This window comes from Momordica charantia (genome assembly GCF_013281855.1).
Source record: "Momordica charantia cultivar OHB3-1 chromosome 1 unlocalized genomic scaffold, Mcharantia_2.0 BLBB01000001.1, whole genome shotgun sequence".
NCBI lineage: Eukaryota > Viridiplantae > Streptophyta > Magnoliopsida > Cucurbitales > Cucurbitaceae > Momordica > Momordica charantia.
Window position 1 is genome coordinate 14,126,442 of NW_028275157.1, and position 17,322 is coordinate 14,143,763.

General features: G+C 34.0%; 3 protein-coding genes across 4 annotated transcripts; 1 reads left to right on the forward strand and 2 right to left on the reverse strand.

Annotated features, from left to right (window-relative positions):
- Positions 1 to 4,028: 4,028 nt before the first annotated feature.
- LOC111019409 (clathrin light chain 3) lies at positions 4,029 to 6,415 on the forward strand. The gene is made up of 3 exons (XM_022295785.2): positions 4,029 to 4,564; positions 4,775 to 4,928; positions 5,725 to 6,415. The coding sequence occupies exons 1-3, from the start codon at positions 4,191 to 4,193 to the stop codon at positions 6,112 to 6,114; spliced, it is 918 nt and encodes a 305-aa protein (XP_022151477.1). The 5' UTR covers positions 4,029 to 4,190; the 3' UTR covers positions 6,115 to 6,415.
- Positions 6,416 to 7,238: 823 nt separating this feature from the next.
- LOC111019413 (uncharacterized) lies at positions 7,239 to 10,814 on the reverse strand. 2 transcript variants are annotated; one of them, XM_022295789.2, is made up of 6 exons: positions 10,589 to 10,814; positions 10,150 to 10,368; positions 9,913 to 10,030; positions 8,958 to 9,072; positions 7,806 to 8,744; positions 7,239 to 7,724 (listed from the first exon to the last, which is right to left on the reverse strand). In XM_022295789.2, the coding sequence occupies exons 2-6, from the start codon at positions 10,295 to 10,297 to the stop codon at positions 7,485 to 7,487; spliced, it is 1,560 nt and encodes a 519-aa protein (XP_022151481.1). In that variant the 5' UTR covers positions 10,298 to 10,368; positions 10,589 to 10,814; the 3' UTR covers positions 7,239 to 7,484. The 2 variants fall into 2 exon arrangements, with proteins under 2 accessions (XP_022151481.1, XP_087974897.1); XM_088118771.1 differs by having other exon boundaries at positions 10,150 to 10,387.
- A 2,789-nt stretch (positions 10,815 to 13,603) lies between these two features.
- Positions 13,604 to 17,245, reverse strand: LOC111019496 (Yippee family putative zinc-binding protein). The gene is made up of 6 exons (XM_022295905.2): positions 17,087 to 17,245; positions 16,861 to 17,002; positions 15,560 to 15,603; positions 14,490 to 14,598; positions 14,346 to 14,401; positions 13,604 to 13,949 (listed from the first exon to the last, which is right to left on the reverse strand). Exons 2-6 carry the CDS (start codon positions 16,954 to 16,956, stop codon positions 13,865 to 13,867), a joined length of 390 nt encoding a protein of 129 aa, XP_022151597.1. The 5' UTR covers positions 16,957 to 17,002; positions 17,087 to 17,245; the 3' UTR covers positions 13,604 to 13,864.
- Between the last annotated feature and the right edge of the window lie 77 nt (positions 17,246 to 17,322).

The following is a 17,322-nucleotide window of genomic DNA, read 5'->3' on the forward strand; positions in this document are numbered from 1 at the left end:
ATAAAATTAAAGTAGGGACAAAACTTTAATATGCTGATTATGAGTATAACTAAATAGTGTTTTACATAAACAAAGGAACTGCTTTCAAGTCCAAGCATGCATATGGTTCGGGATATTTTCAGATGAAACTGAAGCTGTCATCCAAGCATTCTCCAGGAGTAGTCACAACCTTTTATGTGAGATTAATTCTCTTTCATTCTATATTACATTATTATTCTATACTTCTCTTTATATAATTAATCAAATCATTCTTAATATATATATATATATATATATATATATAATTATAATACTATATTCTAAAAGAGGGATAGAGCTTAAACTTACACTTCAACTTAAGCTATGCTGTTAACAACTATTTTGTGATCATTTTGGATATCATAATATTAATTTGTAGATTTTTTAAATTATTCTTTGTATTTAGTTTATTTAATCTTAAATTAAATTTGAGTAATTTATACAACTAATTCAAATAAATCAATTTTTTAAAAGGTTTCTTTAATTTACGTGAGTATGTAGTATCATCGTTACAGGGATATGCAAACATTATATTAAAACATAAAAAGTGGGTTGGTCTAATAATGAGGAATATAGTCTTTTTAACTTTGAAAATTAGTTTTGGAAACAGTTTTCTACTTTTTGATTGGTTGAGAATGCGACTAAAATCGCACATGCATTACAAGAAAATCATGAGTATATAAATGAGGATAATTATCTCCATTATATAAAACCATTTAGGTGAAACTAAAAGAAAAGTCGTGAGAATTATGTCCAAAGTGGATAATATCATATAATTGTGGAGATATTTGGAATATCGTTGTTGTTACTTTGCATATTGAAATAACTATATGGTATGATTAAATGTAGTTGCACTCGAGTCCAGACAACAATTCAGGACCTCACGATGAGGTTGACTTCGAGTTCTTAGGCACGGATGGACCGTTATATGCCCTACGAACCAATGTTTTTGCCAACGACAACGGAGGAAGAGAGCAACGATTACATTTATGGTTTGATCCCACCCTAGCATTTCACGACTATGCAATTCTTTGGAATTCCCATCAAATTGTGTAAGTTCACTTACAAACCCATATTTGATGATGTATAAAGTTAAGCAATTGGGAACATTTCCACCATCAGTAGCTTTATAAGTATTGTTGGAATGATATATAGTTGTTTGGAAAACTTAACTTTTGAGGGTAAGTATTTTATTAAAAAAAGAAGAAATGTTTAAGTTGAAAATAACAAATATCAAATTTTTTACATGGAACAGGTAGTTTTTGAGCATGACATGATATAATAATAAGATGAAGTTGTTTTTTCTTAGTCATTTGTGGCTATAAATTAGAAATTACTTTCGAGTCCTGTGGTTATAAATTATAATATATCACATCCGATTCATCATTATTACAAGAGTCAAAATCGTCGTTCTCCAAATTTTCTTCTTAGGATCATCCTAAAAAAAAAAAAAGAACCACCATTCTCTCAAATTATGATATGACCAAGATGTTATCTCTTGATGAATAAATGTCTTCAACACGAGAGAGGAGATAGCTCTAAAAGCAATGAATAAATTATATTTTGAATATGTATCTATACACTTGACTTTTACCGACAAAAAAGAGCTGCATCAGCGTAGACATGAGTATACCGATGCTTTATACTCTCATACACGTCGAAATTTCTATACAAAATGCTCTCGTTAATTCATTAACGAAAATTTTCAGGTTGTTTGTAGATGAGATTCCAATAAGGGTATTCAAGAACTACACATCAATTAGCGCAAGGTACCCTTCACAAGCAATGGTTGTGGAGGGAAGCATATGGAATGGAGAAGCATGGGCCTCAGGGGGCAAGAAAGTAAATTGGTCTCAAGCTCCCTTCCAAGCAAATTACAAAGGCTTTGAAATTTTTGGCTGCCCATTTGGAAACCAATGTGACTCCAACAAATTTTTGTGGAACAGGGGTGACACGTGGCAGTTGAATATCAAACAACAAGAATCTTACGAGAGAGTGAAGAGAAAATATGTATATTATAGCTATTGTTCTACCAAGAGTGGACGGCGGCTGTATAAGGAGTGCCAATTTGAGTGAGAGAAAATTTTAATTCAAATAATGATGTAATTTTCACTTTGATTATAATAAAACTTCCATCATCTTCTTATTTTCGTTTGCAACAATTAATATTATGGAGTCCTTGTATGCTTTTTAAGGGGAGAATCGGCTAAATCATTCTTTTATTGCTGCATGAAAGTTAATTTGTTCTCCAGATAAGTCAAACGAGTATTTTGAGATACGTATTTGGTGAATCCACGAAGAGAAAAGCGAGACTTAAATGTTTGAGTTAGTAATTTCTAAGGTAGTCTCAAGATGAGCTACCAATCGTGTGCACATTGAATTTGAGAATTGTCTCCTATTTCTAATAGTGGTAGATAGGGCACAATTATAAGTTATCTAATATTAGTCAAGAATCATGACGTAAGTTTTGCCATCATGGGACGACGATTGATAGAGTTATTATCACCTTGCCATCATGATTTGCCTTCGGCCTTTCCTAAGGTAAATTAATGTATGTGAGATAACTGATAATGATCATGTTTGTCTCTTTCTGGCGTCTCTCCTCTTGCTACGTGGAGGACTATTTTTCCTACTTCAAACATCTTTGATGATAAATATTTCATGGGATCCAACTGCTATCATTTAAGCCAAATGAATGAAATATTTGGCTTACTTAAACCGATTAACAAAAGGTAGAGGGAAAATGCTAGAAGCAAAGGGAAAAAAATACAGACATAGATTTAGCTAAATATTTAGAGTTGAGTATTTTTTTCTTTTCAATTCAATATCTGTTGTTTAAATTTTTTTAATCTAATCATTTATATTTTAACATTTTTTAACTTAGTCCCTCATTGTTAATAAATGTTAAAATTGGTTTTGGAACAAACTCACTTGACATGATAGTTACTGAATTTATGGAAAATTAGAGGAAAAAATGTAAGAGAAAGAAAAACTTAAAATTTTTATCAATTTATTTGAAAAATTTAGAGAAAGTATAAAATTTTCTCTTTTAGACGATATTTTTTTTTAAAAAATTTTTACCAATTCACTAAGTATTATATGCCTTTTAAATTTACAACAACGAGCAACTAAATTGAAAAATGTAAAAACATAATAAATAAAGTTTCAAAATAAAATGGATTAAATATAAAAAATATCCAAACATTAAAAAGTAAAATATATATTTAGCCAAAAAATAAGTTATATATGCGTGTGTATATTTTAAATATTTAGTATAAATCAATAATTAATAAGTAAATATCTACTTACTGGTAGGTTGGTTTTAAATTTCTTAATACTTAAATTGACAGATAGGTTGAATTATATATACTCATTTATGTGGCGTGACTTTATAACGGAGTTGCAATGTCATAATTAATTATGATACAATTACATGCTCATTCAATAACTTTGAAAGAACTAAAAAAGTCATATAAAATGTAAAAAAACGAGCATAATTCAAACGGTAGTATTATATATCTCAAAAAAAAATTATATAAAACGTACCAAGATAAAAAGATTCTTTAACCTTTATTTTTCCATTCAAACAAAAAGTAGAGATTTAAATTTTAAAAAAAGATAATAAATATTTTAACAAGATGAGTCGGAGACACTCTAAAAATATATTATTTTTTTTGACAAGATTTTTATAATAACGCAAAAATACTTTATAAAATCTCTATAATAGAAAATAATATATTTATAAGTACGTCCAAAAAATATATTTCAATGCAAATGTAACTCCATTTAAAATTAGAAAAAAAACTCCAAATAACAGTTTAAAAATACATAAACAAATAATACTTGGAAAAGATAAAAGTCTTCTGTACGACAATATAGTTATTTTACTTTATTTTTTAATGAAAATATGACAATATATTTTATAGTTTCGTCATCTATGTTTGATTTATGGGCCAAGTTGCAAAAAATAAAATAATAAATAAACAAATAACTCGTTGGTCTCTGTAGCGGGAGGGTAACGCCGTTAAGTCTTTCCATTTCTTATAATAACGACTGGAAACGGTCGCGAAGTTGCAGAGAAAAGAATTTTGTCAATTTCCCAAATATTCGCGCGGAAAGATTGACCGTTGATTTGCTAGACGCCGGCGGGAGAAGTAGAACACGCCAACGCCATGTCGACGTTCGCCGGAGCTCCTCCTCCGTTCGACGACGGCACCGCCGGCTACGATCCTCGCCTCTCTTCTCAGCGATTCGAATCGTTTTCCAACTTCGAAGCTGAGTCCATCGCGGACTCCGCCGGCGACTCGTCCCCTATCTTCGGCCACCGGTCGGATAATCAGGGCGACGACCTGCTCTCTTCTCATCAGGTTCCGGAAACTCCATCTCCGCCGTCGAATTTCTCGCCAAGCGGAGGATTCTCTGCTTTCTCGCCGGAACAGAACGGGAAGGGCTTTGATGGAGGTTTTGAGGAGTCGGAGGGCCCGATCCTGTCATCTCCGGCGGAGATGGAGCCGGAGGAGGGATTTCCTTTGAGAGAGTGGCGCAGGTGAGTTAACTGTGAAATTTCTTTCCGATTCGAAGGTTTTCGACTTCAGTTTTGAGATTATTCTGTGTTTCTTCACGTTTGAGCCATCGGCATCGTCGAGTCGAAGGCTCCTCTCTGAGATTAAACGGTTTTACTTATGAACTGAATTACAATTCCTCTTATGGATGAACACATGGAAGTAATTAGGGTTCGTTAAGCTGTGAATGACAGATTGAATGCGATTCGACTGGAAGAGAAGGAGAAGAGGGAGAAGGAGCTGTTGCAGGAGATAATCGATGAAGCCGATCAGTACAAAATTGACTTCTACAGGAGACGCAAGCTTGCTCTTGATAACAATAAAGCTTCAAATAGGGACAAGGAGAAGGTGAATGGCGATTTCTCCATTATATACAGAAATCTTCTCTTGTTCTTCTTTAACATCTGATGAAACACAAAATCAATACTATTTTCTGCGATTGTTGAATCGATTCTGCTAGCTAGTTTCTTGTGGTTGGGATTTAGATTTTCGCTTCATAATGTGTTCCCAACATGTTCTCATGCTTGAATTCGAAGCTTAACTAGGACATCCAACTAGAGAGGAGGGTGAACCAGTACCACTTCGATCCTTGAGACGATGGAAGCAGGTTAAGAAATACTTAATAGAATTTATAGTCACTACCTATATTAACAAGATATACCTCCCTTTTTGGTGGTCGAAATTCACTACCTATATTAACAAGATATACCTTCCTTTTTGGTGGTCGAAGCAATCCTCAGTTGGATGATCTCTTAGCTGATTTACTAGGGAGCATGTAAGTGAGAACAAAGTATGCTAGAAGTACTTAAGTTGGCCTTTAGGGATTCGCCTCTCTAAGTAGCTTAGATAAAAGACGATGACGCAGCTAAGTCGTAGAGGATGCAGGTGAGTGTCGGGACAATTAGGTTCCGAATTCTGGGCCTAGAGCATTACATTAACGCTTAACTATTACTTACTATCAATTGGGGAGGTAACGATATTTTAGAGACTTGAACTCAAGACTTCGAGAGTGTGGTGAGGTTGAATCCTAATATTTGCTAAGATTGTCTTTGTTTCTGGTGCATAGAGAGAATGAAAATGGATTTACAGAATCCCCCATTAATAATTTCTTCAATCTTAACCAGATTTGAACTTCATGTGACAGCAATATCTAGCAAACCGAGAGAAGTTCCACGCTGAAGCTGATAAGAACTATTGGAAGGCAATTGCAGAACTGATCCCCAATGAGGTTCCAACTATAGAACAGAAGGGGAAGAAAGACAAGGAGAAGAAGCCTGCCATTGTTGTTATTCAAGGTCCCAAGCCCGGGAAGCCGACCGATCTTTCGAGAATGCGTCAAATACATTTGAAGCTCAAACGCAATACCCCTCTTCACATGAGGCCCAAGCCACCACCATCATCAGAATCTAAAACAGATCCTAAAAGGGATTCTTCTTCTGCTGCTGCTGCTGCTGGCGCATCTTCGACTACTGGTTCGGGTTCTTCGAGTTCTGCTACTCCAAAGGCTGCTGCTGTTGCAACTTCTGCTGGTTGAGATCTCTCGGTATATATATTTTACTCCCTCTTATGTGTGTTCTAAAACAAATTAGCCATCCCATGGATCAGGATGTGTCTAATGATAGTCAGTTATAGCAAATAAATCACTCTGAGAAATCTTGAAATCTTTCTGGTTAGAGCCCAAAAGGCTACAAAAATCCTAATCCGGGCCCCATTTTGGTGGATCATTGTATATGGATGGTTGTCACTGCTTGAGTTTTTCTTTTGTTTTGTGAATATTTATGCTGTGTTTTTTCTATGCCATTCAACCGATGGAGTAGAATTAGTACATTTGTGCATATTGTAGAACTTGGAAGTTTGGAAGGTTGATGAGATGAAGGCCAGACATTTGGCATGAATGATAAAAATTTAGGTTAAAAAATACTTTTTGGTCCTTTAATTTTTAATTTTATAATAACGATTTAGTCTCTTAATTTAGTTTGTAATCGTTTTATCCTCAGTAAGAATTTGGTTTCTTAACTCTATGCAACAATTTAGTCTTTATTGTGTAAAATCTCATCAAAATTAGGTGTCATTTTTTTTAAGTAAAGAGTGTTTGTAGTTTATTAATGTATTTGGTCCCTCGTCAAATTAATTAATTAATTATATATATATAAAAGATAATAAAAAAATCTCTATTAAATCTTAACAACGTTTTCAAGATAGAAATTAAATTGTTACAATTTTGAAGCTAAAAAACTAAGTTGTTGTGTATTAAAGTACTAACAATTTTTTTTTCCAATTTATTTTCAACCTCGCCAAATTTTGAACCAAAAAAAATGTAATTTTTTATTTCTTATTTTTGGAATTGGACTAAAATTGAAGAATCATTTTAGAAAAGGGAAAAGTTAAACAAAGAAAACATTGGTTTGATATTTGACATGTATTTTACAATTCATCGAGGAACAAAGTAAATACTCAATTCATCTTCCTTTGTAAAATTATTATTATTTTTTTTTTCCTTTGTAAAATTATTATTATTATTATTATTATTTTTCCTTTGTAAAATTATTAAAAATATAGAATTTTAACACACGCTTTTTTAAAATATAAAAATAGAATTATAAAACAGAAAGTTAATTCGTCGTTTGAAGCCATAAAATGGAGATTCCTACAACAATATCATCTGAAGGAGCTCTTCAAATTCCGAATCTAGAATACATTTCCTTTTCTTCAGAACACTGATAAATCATAGATTTACCGTAATTTTTTTCTTTTTCATATTTTTTTTAGTTTAACAACTAATATGTATTTTGCTTTCCTACGACCACCTCCTTAGAATAGATCCATAAGTTGTACTGCTAAAAAATGCAGCCTGTAGGACTTGGAAATGTCACGTACCTTGCAGGCCAGGAAAAGAGAAGTTCCCTACGACGACATCGTCTCCACCGCAAGGTCATCGTTATCTTCGGTTTCACTGCCATCTAAACGAATGGAACTACTCCATGCGCTTGGTGCAGAACTGCCATTGCTGCTTGTAGCAAGGGGAGAGTCTGCAACTCCAATCGTTCCGAATTTTATGGATCTCGAATTGGCATTGTCCATGGAGGAAGCCTGAGTTTTTGTAACCACTGGACGTACTTTACCTGATAAGCTTCGTGTAATGTCCTGTATTGGTAAAATCATGATTAGATAACGTACTAATTAACCATATTCAAGAAATGCAACAGAGGGTGAGAGGATGTGTACCATGTGCCTCAAAGCCATATCTAGTGATTTGTTTGAAAGTGTCCTTCCGAAGCCAGAGGTGTCAGCAGAGGGCTTGCTGGCAGGATCACCATTGCTTGAGCGGTGGTCGCCTTGCTTCGGAGGGGCGAGCTTTCTCATGTTCACTACCCTTTCAACCATCTTTGTTCCCATAACCACCGGACTAACCTCATTATCATCTGAGGAACGTATTCTTTGTTTGAATGGAAATATTGTACCACTGGTTCCGTTGGAGGCAAGTTGCTTTGATGGAGAGCTTGGTTTCTGCCTAGTTTTTCCATTAGACATTGTCCTACCGGATGATGGTTTAGCACTACTACTGGCTGCAACTGGCCTTCCCTTGGTGGCTGAAGCTGGCCTTTCTGGTAATGGATGTGCTGCTGCATCAAGTGGGAAATTAGGCACCTCAGAGGGTTTTGAAGGTCTGGGTTTAATGGATGGAAAGGTGCCCCGTGAAGGCCTTGGATTACTAGAACTTCTAGCATTGAATTTCGAGGTCGAAGAAGATCGGCCCGTGGGACGTGATACGATAGATGGACATGTTGGCTTTGATGGGCAACGATTAGGCGTTGCTGATCTTGATGTTTGCTTTGAAGCTGACACAGATCTTTCAATTGGTGTTGACAACCGAGCAGTAGCTTTTCCGGGAGTCGAAGATCTCGCCGGAGGCACTGCAGCTTTAACGGAAGCCAAGCTGACTCGGGAAGTTGGCGTGGCTGATCTCGAAGGCTTTGTACTCTTAGATAATGTAGGCCGTGAAGTTGGGGTTGCAGATCTGGAAGCAGTGGCTGCAGAAGCCTTTGATGAGGGCCTTTTGTCGCTAGCACATGAAGAATTCAGTTGTTGTCCAGACTGTAAATTTGGATGATGCTTGGATGCTATGTTACTCACCGAGTCAGATTCTTCCTGAATGTTTACTAGCTGCAACCCAAGGTGTAAAAATTATGAAATGAAAATTGGGAAAGTTGGGAAGGATGAGTTTGAACAGTAGCAAATCCAATCAACAGCTTATTATCTACAGATCTGCAGAAGAAAGTCTGGAGGAATCTGATTTTCCAACCATCCGCATTCATGGATGAGTATACAATTTGCAGTTATTCATACGTTATGCCTAAATTTCTAGAGAGCTCTTACCCTAGGTTTTAGAGCAGTGGAACGAGAATTCGGCGTATCATTCTTATTTGTTGAATTTTTCTGTGATTCCGTCTCCATTGATGGAAAGAGTGGGGTGCCAGGTGGTGTAAGAAGCCTGAGATACAGAAGAGATTGCAATAAAGATACAGTGAAGAGTTATGATATAATCTATTTTAGACATAAGTTCACTTGATTTTGTTTTTAGTTTCACCGAAAGAAGTATCGAAACTAATAGAGATGATGATTTTTCCTTTTATCTGCACATTCCCAATAACGTTACCCAGCTAAAAGTTAAAAAGGAGCTGCTGATATTTCCGTTGAAATTAGCGAAGAAATTCAAATGTCACTTTCTTCATTTGAAACGTTCAAGTTTTTTTTGAAACAAAATGGCTGATGAAAGCGATTATCCCGTTGAAAAGCCTTTAAATAAAAGTAAAAGGGAAGTACACAATATATATGGGGGAAAGAAAAAAAGCAAAGGTGGACAGAGCTCTGTTTTATTCTCCAGAAAAGAAGAAAAGAGAATGATAACGTTAAGGAGCAAAATGACTTTCATGTGCCGTATTTTGTCTTTTCAAATATTTCATTCCGCTTTAGTGAGTAAAATGAAAGGGAATCTTGGTGCCAATGACGACGTATTATAACGACATGTAGAAGAAGAAAACAAGAACCAGGCGCATTATTTAGGTCCGAGTAGGACCCGAAAACTCAATGAGGTACTGTTTACATCCCAACGCTAAATGAATCCGTGAAATTATTTGAAAACCGTCCGTTAATGAACAACTAACTTGCGATTCTAATGAATCAATACAACTCTGAAATTGGATGTTTGATCATGATGATGATGGTTCCTAATTAAATTTCATACTATAACGAATCAAAAGGGAAAGCTAATTCTTCACTGAGATATGAGCTGCTGTAAGCATAAAATCAGAGCTAATGCTTGTTTACTTACCAGTCGTAATCAGATTTTTCATTTTCTGAATCCATAAAGTCCTCCGTTCTGGTCTTCCGCGGTGGAACAGATGATGCGTTCTTGGAGATAGGTGAGCATCCACCATTATTATTAAGTTCTACAGTTAACGCATCAGAAAACAGTGCGAAAGCTTTCAAAAAGCTGATTGAAAAGAAACTTCAAAAATTTTGAACTATTAGAGAGAATTTCAAAAATGCAGGGGAAAAAATGACCGACCGGAACAGGAAAATGAAACGATTTCTGAATTAGGATCAAGATCCTCTGAATAGCTCCGATGTAGCAGATTATCACTATCAATCTCCTTCTCAACCGTTCGCAAATCAAGCAACATTGCGAGCTCTCCCTCCGTCGCGTTCCCGAACATTCCAGAAGTTCCTACTAACAGCAAACGAAAGTACGATTCCGTCGTCTTTTCTTCCAAACTCAGGTCCGAATCTGATCATTGATCACAAACCTTCCGTCAAGAAGAACAAGCCAAGCCGCAGGTCAAAACAAAAAAAAAAATGAAAATCGCAAAGAAACTCAACTCCTCCCATCTACATTGACGAGACAAACAGATCTAACTAAAAATCAAGGAGTGGAATACAAGAGGCTTAATTATAATCAGAGACTAATTACTTCTCATGATTCACTCCGATTGGAGAACGACGATTACCATTTCTCGGCGGCGGCGATGCTCCGGTGGAGATTGAATGAGAGGACAGCGTAGCCGGTCGAGAGGGAGGGATTGAGAGCAGGAAAATGGGAGCAGAGGCAAGGGAATGGAGAGGTGAAGAATTGGTTTTGGGAGATTTGCGAAGAACTTGTTTTCTTTGTCTTCCTCCTTGGTATTTGATTTGTCAAAGTTTTTTCAGTATCTCACTAACTCGGCGCTCCTCCCATGTGGCCGCTCAGATTATTATAAAATATTAAAATTGAAATAAATAGCATGATTTTGAATTATTTTGCTACGCGTACGTGGAAACATAATAATAAAACAAAATTCTCAATACTATTTTTGGTTTTTTTTTTAATTTTATTTATCAAAACATCTATTTTGGTGTTCGTATTTTTTAAAGGGATTGATTTAGTCTTTATAAGCAAAATTTTAACATAAATTTTATACTCATTCAAAACTTTTTTTTAATACAAATTTATGGATATATTTCAAACATTTTAGAAGTGTCATGCTAAAATAATGATAGAAAAATATGAGCTATAAATTGAAATGAAGATACTAAAATAGATATTTTGAAACTACAATTTAAAACTACATAAACCAAAATGAACCAAAGTCAAAACTTCATGGACCGAAATAGTACTTAAACCTAATAATAATAATAATAATAATTAAATTACAAGTTTATTCTCAAACATTTAGAGTTTGGTCTAATTAAGTCATGTAATTTTACAAAGTGTCCAAATAAGTACCTAAACTTTCAATCTCATGTTTTTAAAAAATGTCTAATAAATTTCTAAATTTTAATTTTTTTTTGTGTAATATATTTATTAGACATTAAAAGAAAGTTAAAACCAATTTGCCAGACTTATTAGATACAAAATTGAAATTTCAAAACCTATATCTAATTTAACCTAATAATAATGTCATATTAAAAAAGAAAAAAAAAAGCATGTACCCCTTTTTGCATGGATTATTGATCATATATATAATAGTATGCTTGGTAAATGTTCGACATTTTTAAAATTTAAGGATGTAATTTGGAAAATATGCAAATTAAAAGGTGTAAAAAAAAAGTTATTTGAGAAAAAGATGAAAATTGATAAATATCAGTTGGGGGGATTTATTATAGAGAAGGCTAAAATTAGAATGTACAATTCAAATTACCTTCTAAAAGGAAGTTATATTTTAGTGGTAAGAATATGGTTTTGTGCTAATCCAAATATATAAAATAAAAATTTCAAGTACATCCAAATATTGAAACCTCAATTCCAAGCTTCTAAAATTTTCTAAATTTGCATAGCAAATGCCCCATGAATGATCAAACACTTTTGACCATACTCAAAAATTTCTATTAAAGTCAATCCAAGCATTTTCTTTTCTTAATTTCTAAATTTAGATAATAATGTATTTTAAAATTTGACCAAATTAAACCTCAATAATACGTTTTTTCCCTTAAAATTTAAGAGAAAAATGCTAACTAAAAAAATAGACAAGACCCCGACAAATAAACTAAGTGAACATAATTTAGATATACAATTTTACCGAAGGACTAAATTCAAACAATTTTATCTCTTCATTTTTCAATTTATATCTTTCTTTTTTTAGTATAACATGTCGGGAAAGAGATTTGATTAATGAATTTTAACAATTAAAATTACAAGATTAATAATAAATTTAAAAAAGTGATACATATTTTAGGGAGAGAAAAAATTGTATGACATAAATAAATAGCAATAGGCAGATGATAGAGTCATGGAAGTAATTTCTCCGGAAGGAATTCAAACTTGGGGGGCCATTCAAAGGAAAGCAAAGAATGCTCAGATTTAAACGTGGGCTGTTGGATTCCTCGGGATGAAGCAAACTTCACGATCCGACGGCGGTTATTTCGTCTGATGAATATTTAAAATTAATGTGCCTCGGAAATCGTGTGGTTTTCAAATTGGGACTTTGCCTCCTTCCTTCATCGCGTGGACCCCACTTCTGAATTATGGAAGTTTTCAGTTGGAATGATTGGTACAAATCATTAAATATATACAATTTATTTATTTATATATATAATTGTGAAAATGCTTCAAGTTTAAAGCCTCTTCCACTTATGGGATAATCATAATCTAATAATTTTGCTCTTAATTAAAACTTTGAATAAGGGTTGTTTTTTCGAGAAAAAACTTTGAATAAGGGTTGAGAGTTGTGTTACAACTTACAAGTTTGATCACATATTCTAAAACAAATTATTTTCTTTTTCTTTTCATAAAATAATTATTGGCAATTAATTTATTCGTTGGGTAAACTATATGTTAAAAATACTTTCAACATCCTATATTTAGATTTTTTTAAAAAAAATTATATTTTTAAATTTGATCCTCAGCTTTTGATTAAAAATCGTTCATTCAAAATTTTCGGTAATATATATGTTGGTGATAAATCTTGTTTCTTATTAGAAAGTACAAAAAAAGCCTATGTCCCACGAAAAATTCGATGTTTATACGCTTCTTTGTCAGGATATTAGTTGCACGCTAATTTTCCTTTCAAACTTGCAAAACACATGATTCTTGAACTTGTTGATTATTTATTCTTTTCATGTAAAAAATATATATTGATTCACATTCAAATTCTTTTGATAGTCTTGACATTTCAAATTTCAAAAGCTTCAGTGTCTTGATGAAGTCATTGTTGAAATATTAATTTTGTTTCCAACTAAAATCATATCAAAAGATAAATTTGGAAGGAAAAAAAATATTCGAGACAATATTAGGTAAATTAACTTTTAATATTATGTCTAATGGATTTCTAAACTTACGTCTAATATGTCTTTGAAATCTTCTGAATTTTATTTAATAGGCACCCAATTTTACGTCTAAAGAGATTTATAAAATACAATATTAAAACTCCATGAACCTATTAAATTTCACTCAAGTACCAAACTTAAACTGAGCATAGACAATTAGTTCTGTAAGGAATGATGAGATGATCCCAATAGTCATTTAAAATGCACAGAGAGACAAAATCTGTAAAATTGAATTAGAAGGGGGCATTCTATTGTTCATCCAACGTCATAAAATTTGATTATGTTAATTTCAACTGAAGTCAAAATGACTGGAAAATAAAAATTTGAAGAATGGGACTGTTCTTGTGCTACCAGCTAAAACTGCAGGGGCAGTGTACCAAAGCTTTAGAAAGAGCTAAATTGCAAAAAGATGAAACAAGAAAGTGGTTGAGAAGAATGTACAGATGAAAATGGTTTTATTTACTTCAAAACTTGACATCGGATCAAGCATCGTCGCCATCGCTCCCTGCAAGCTGCAGATCATGACTTGCTATGTAACCGCTTCCATCAGGACTCAACACCTTGAACCTGCAAAATTATTTCCAAAGAAGCAAAACGGAGTCGAGAATTATGTTCTGGTCGAAAAATATATAAAGGGGAAAACTCTTCGCATCAGTATTTACACAAACATTGGATGTATCAGAACTTGGAGATGGGAAATTCAAAATAGTATTCAATATTCAAAATTGTGTAATGACTTTGGTAGTTGACCAAGATCATTCCTTCCTGATGTTCATGCGCAGCTTAAAATCAAACTATATAACAGAGAGATGTGGAGAATGTTATCGATAAATCAAATTTTCATCCTGGTTTCCAACTATATAACAGAGAGATGTGGAGAATGTTATCGATAAATCAAATTTTCATCCTGGTTTCCAAGATTTATAATGTGAAAACTACAAAGTATAGTGGCCTGAGCCTCACATTTCAAGGATAAATTTCCCTTCCTTGTACTTCTGGGATTTGTCATAGGCAAAGTCCTGGAATTACCAGGGATGTATTAGGAAACAATTTGGGAAAATCAGGAGGTAAAAAGAAGGAAGAAAGAAAAAGAAAATAAGATCTTACATATTTCCAGCCAAGAATTGAGCCACAACCAACACAAAATATGTCAACAACAGTGTGCAATCCTGTGATCATCATCCGCTCTTCTTGTTCTCCAATCGTGACATTAACACTGCCATGCATTATGAAAATCAAAATGTTAACCGAAGGTATGATGAGTATGGCACTAGCCAGTATGGATCACTACACGGCTGCCTACGAAATAAAGACCGTTTGAAGTGCCGATCTAATTCTTATGTGAACATTGTCCACAAGGGTTCAGAAACAAAATCTAACGGGCGAAACATGTCTAGTCAGATACCAGGGATCATTTTTCATTCTAAAGATCGAGCTTTTATATGGGGCAGCAGTTAGTTAATTTTTCATACTAACTACTAAGAAAGGCCCATACCCCATTCCTGCAGGAAGGATTTCAATTATGACAAGGCAAGCGCAAATCATAGAAAGCTATAAGTATACGCATAGGAAGATATAGGCAACTACTTCCATGATCTAAAGCAGCGGTAATATTCTTGTTCCAGCAATTAGCTTAACAAAGGACAGTGAAGCCATCTAAATAAAGTTCAAAATTCAAATAGAAAAAGTTTGATTTAAAATAGGACCATTCTATTCATGCCAATATTTTTCTTCTTTTCTTTCTTTTTAGTAGGTCCTGCCAATCAGATGAATCTAAATGCCTACGTATCTGTGACTCCGATATTTTTTAATATCTGTGAGTGTTCTCGAGCTTGCTTGCACAAACTTCAATTAATCTTAAATTTTAAGAAACAACAGTATGACCTTGTAAGATATTAGTATCCTAGCCACTCTGAGGTTTGAACCAATTACCTCTAAATCTCTTTATTTCCTTACTTACCTTCATTGCCGAGAAATGAATATAAAGGTCAAAGAGTGATCTTTGAATGTTACTATGCATCCTTCAAAATAGTCTCGTGTAAGGTAGGTTTGGGTATAGCCAGACTTAAACCTGCAACCATTAGGTTAAAGCCCAATGCTCTACCAACTAAGCTATAGGCCAATCCATGGTAGTTGAACTCGAAACATAATCATAAAGGTGAAAATGTAATACTCACACGTTATCAAACAAATATGCCCTTCCATGCCTGCAGTGAAAAGTCTGAAACAAAATCAAAGCAGAATTATATTAGTATATCCATGTATATTTCTGATGCTATTAACAGATGTGGAAAAAAGGAATAGGGGAGTGAATTTAAATGAGAAAAAGAAAATCCTTGGGAACAAATTCTTTTATGATGTTAGGAAGTAGTCGTGATATTGAGAAAGCCTTGCATCTCTCTTAAATGGTATGGGATTCACTGGCACAAATAGGGCCTTTAGCATCTTAATCTTAAATATCAAAAAGGTAAAAACTGGAAGTACGAGTAACAATACATATAAATGAGCCTTTCTCGAAATAAGGAACAATCTAATACATGACATGAAAATGCCAATTCTGAGATTGACAAACTATTTTATACAATAAACACAGATTCTGATGGCGCCTCAGTAGAGCCACATGAGGATCCTATTGCATGTGAAAGCAGAAAAGTCCACAAAGTACCAAACATATTCATCAGCCAAAAGTCTTAAATTCATACCACCCATATAACTAAAATAACTTAGAATTGACATGATATAATAAGGATGGATGGAGCCTTCAGAAAAAAAAAAAAAAGAAAGAAACATTGTACAAGGAAATCGTATAAATACTTGAATGAATGAGCATTCAGTTACATTCCTTATTAGAGCTAATCAAACACCTGATATTTCTGATAAGTATGGTAAAATCAATGACCATCTGAGCAAGGATTTACCACATTAACGCTTCAAAACAAATTCCACCCTTAAATCTATCGATCAAATATGTGGTTATGTAAGTCACTCAACGAATGAACAACTTATTTAGCAATGAAACGAGATACTTCAATTCAGGAAGCAGTATTTTGGGACTCATACAACACAAATTAAGCAATTCAAGCAAAAAGTCAAGACAGGATTAGGGATTAAAACAAGAACAACTTTCTCAATTCTCAGAATTCCTAGTTTTTAAATTTAAACTAAAAGTTCAAGGACCTTTCAATAGCGAGGTATCAAAATTCGCAATACGCATGCGTGGTCCCAAAGCAATAAATACTTTTTCCTAAATCAAACTTTTAGTGTACTAATGATTCTTCCTCTTCTAGAGACCGATTTCCTTTTACTAAACCGAAACAAACACTCTTAATAAATAGTTCCTCTCCTCATGCACCTTACTGTTAAACCTCCATCAAACAACTCAATAAGAGAATTAACAAACTGCAACAAGATATCAGCAGAACAGAAACTTGTGCGCTACTCAAATTTTCATGTGGCATCGAGGAATAGGATTAAATACCTTTGAAATTATGTCTTTCGAAAGGGCAAGGTGAATTTTACAGTGTTTGCAACTATAAACGTTTCCTTCCAGAGTAATCAGAAATAGCCTTCCCATCTCTTCTCCCTGCAGCAATATCTCTACCTATCCTCGATTTCCTTCCCTGAAGTAGAACAAAATCAGCTTCCGTGGAAGAGAGCAAAAAAAAAAAAGACATGAATCGGAAAACAATAATGATCGGCCGTACAATGCTAATGCTGGGAAGGCGGAAACTGAGGAAGCGAACCGAGAATCGGATTATCGTCGCCGGCAGTCACAGAAGTCCGGGGAACAGCATTCCGATGGTATCGATCAAAGAAAATGAAGAAACAAAATTGGAAAAAAGTGCGATCAATACTCAATAGAATACCAGTATTTATAAAACCGAAAAAGTGTGCGATTTTGTTTTTTGTTTTTTGTTTTTTTTTTTTAAGTACAAAAGTG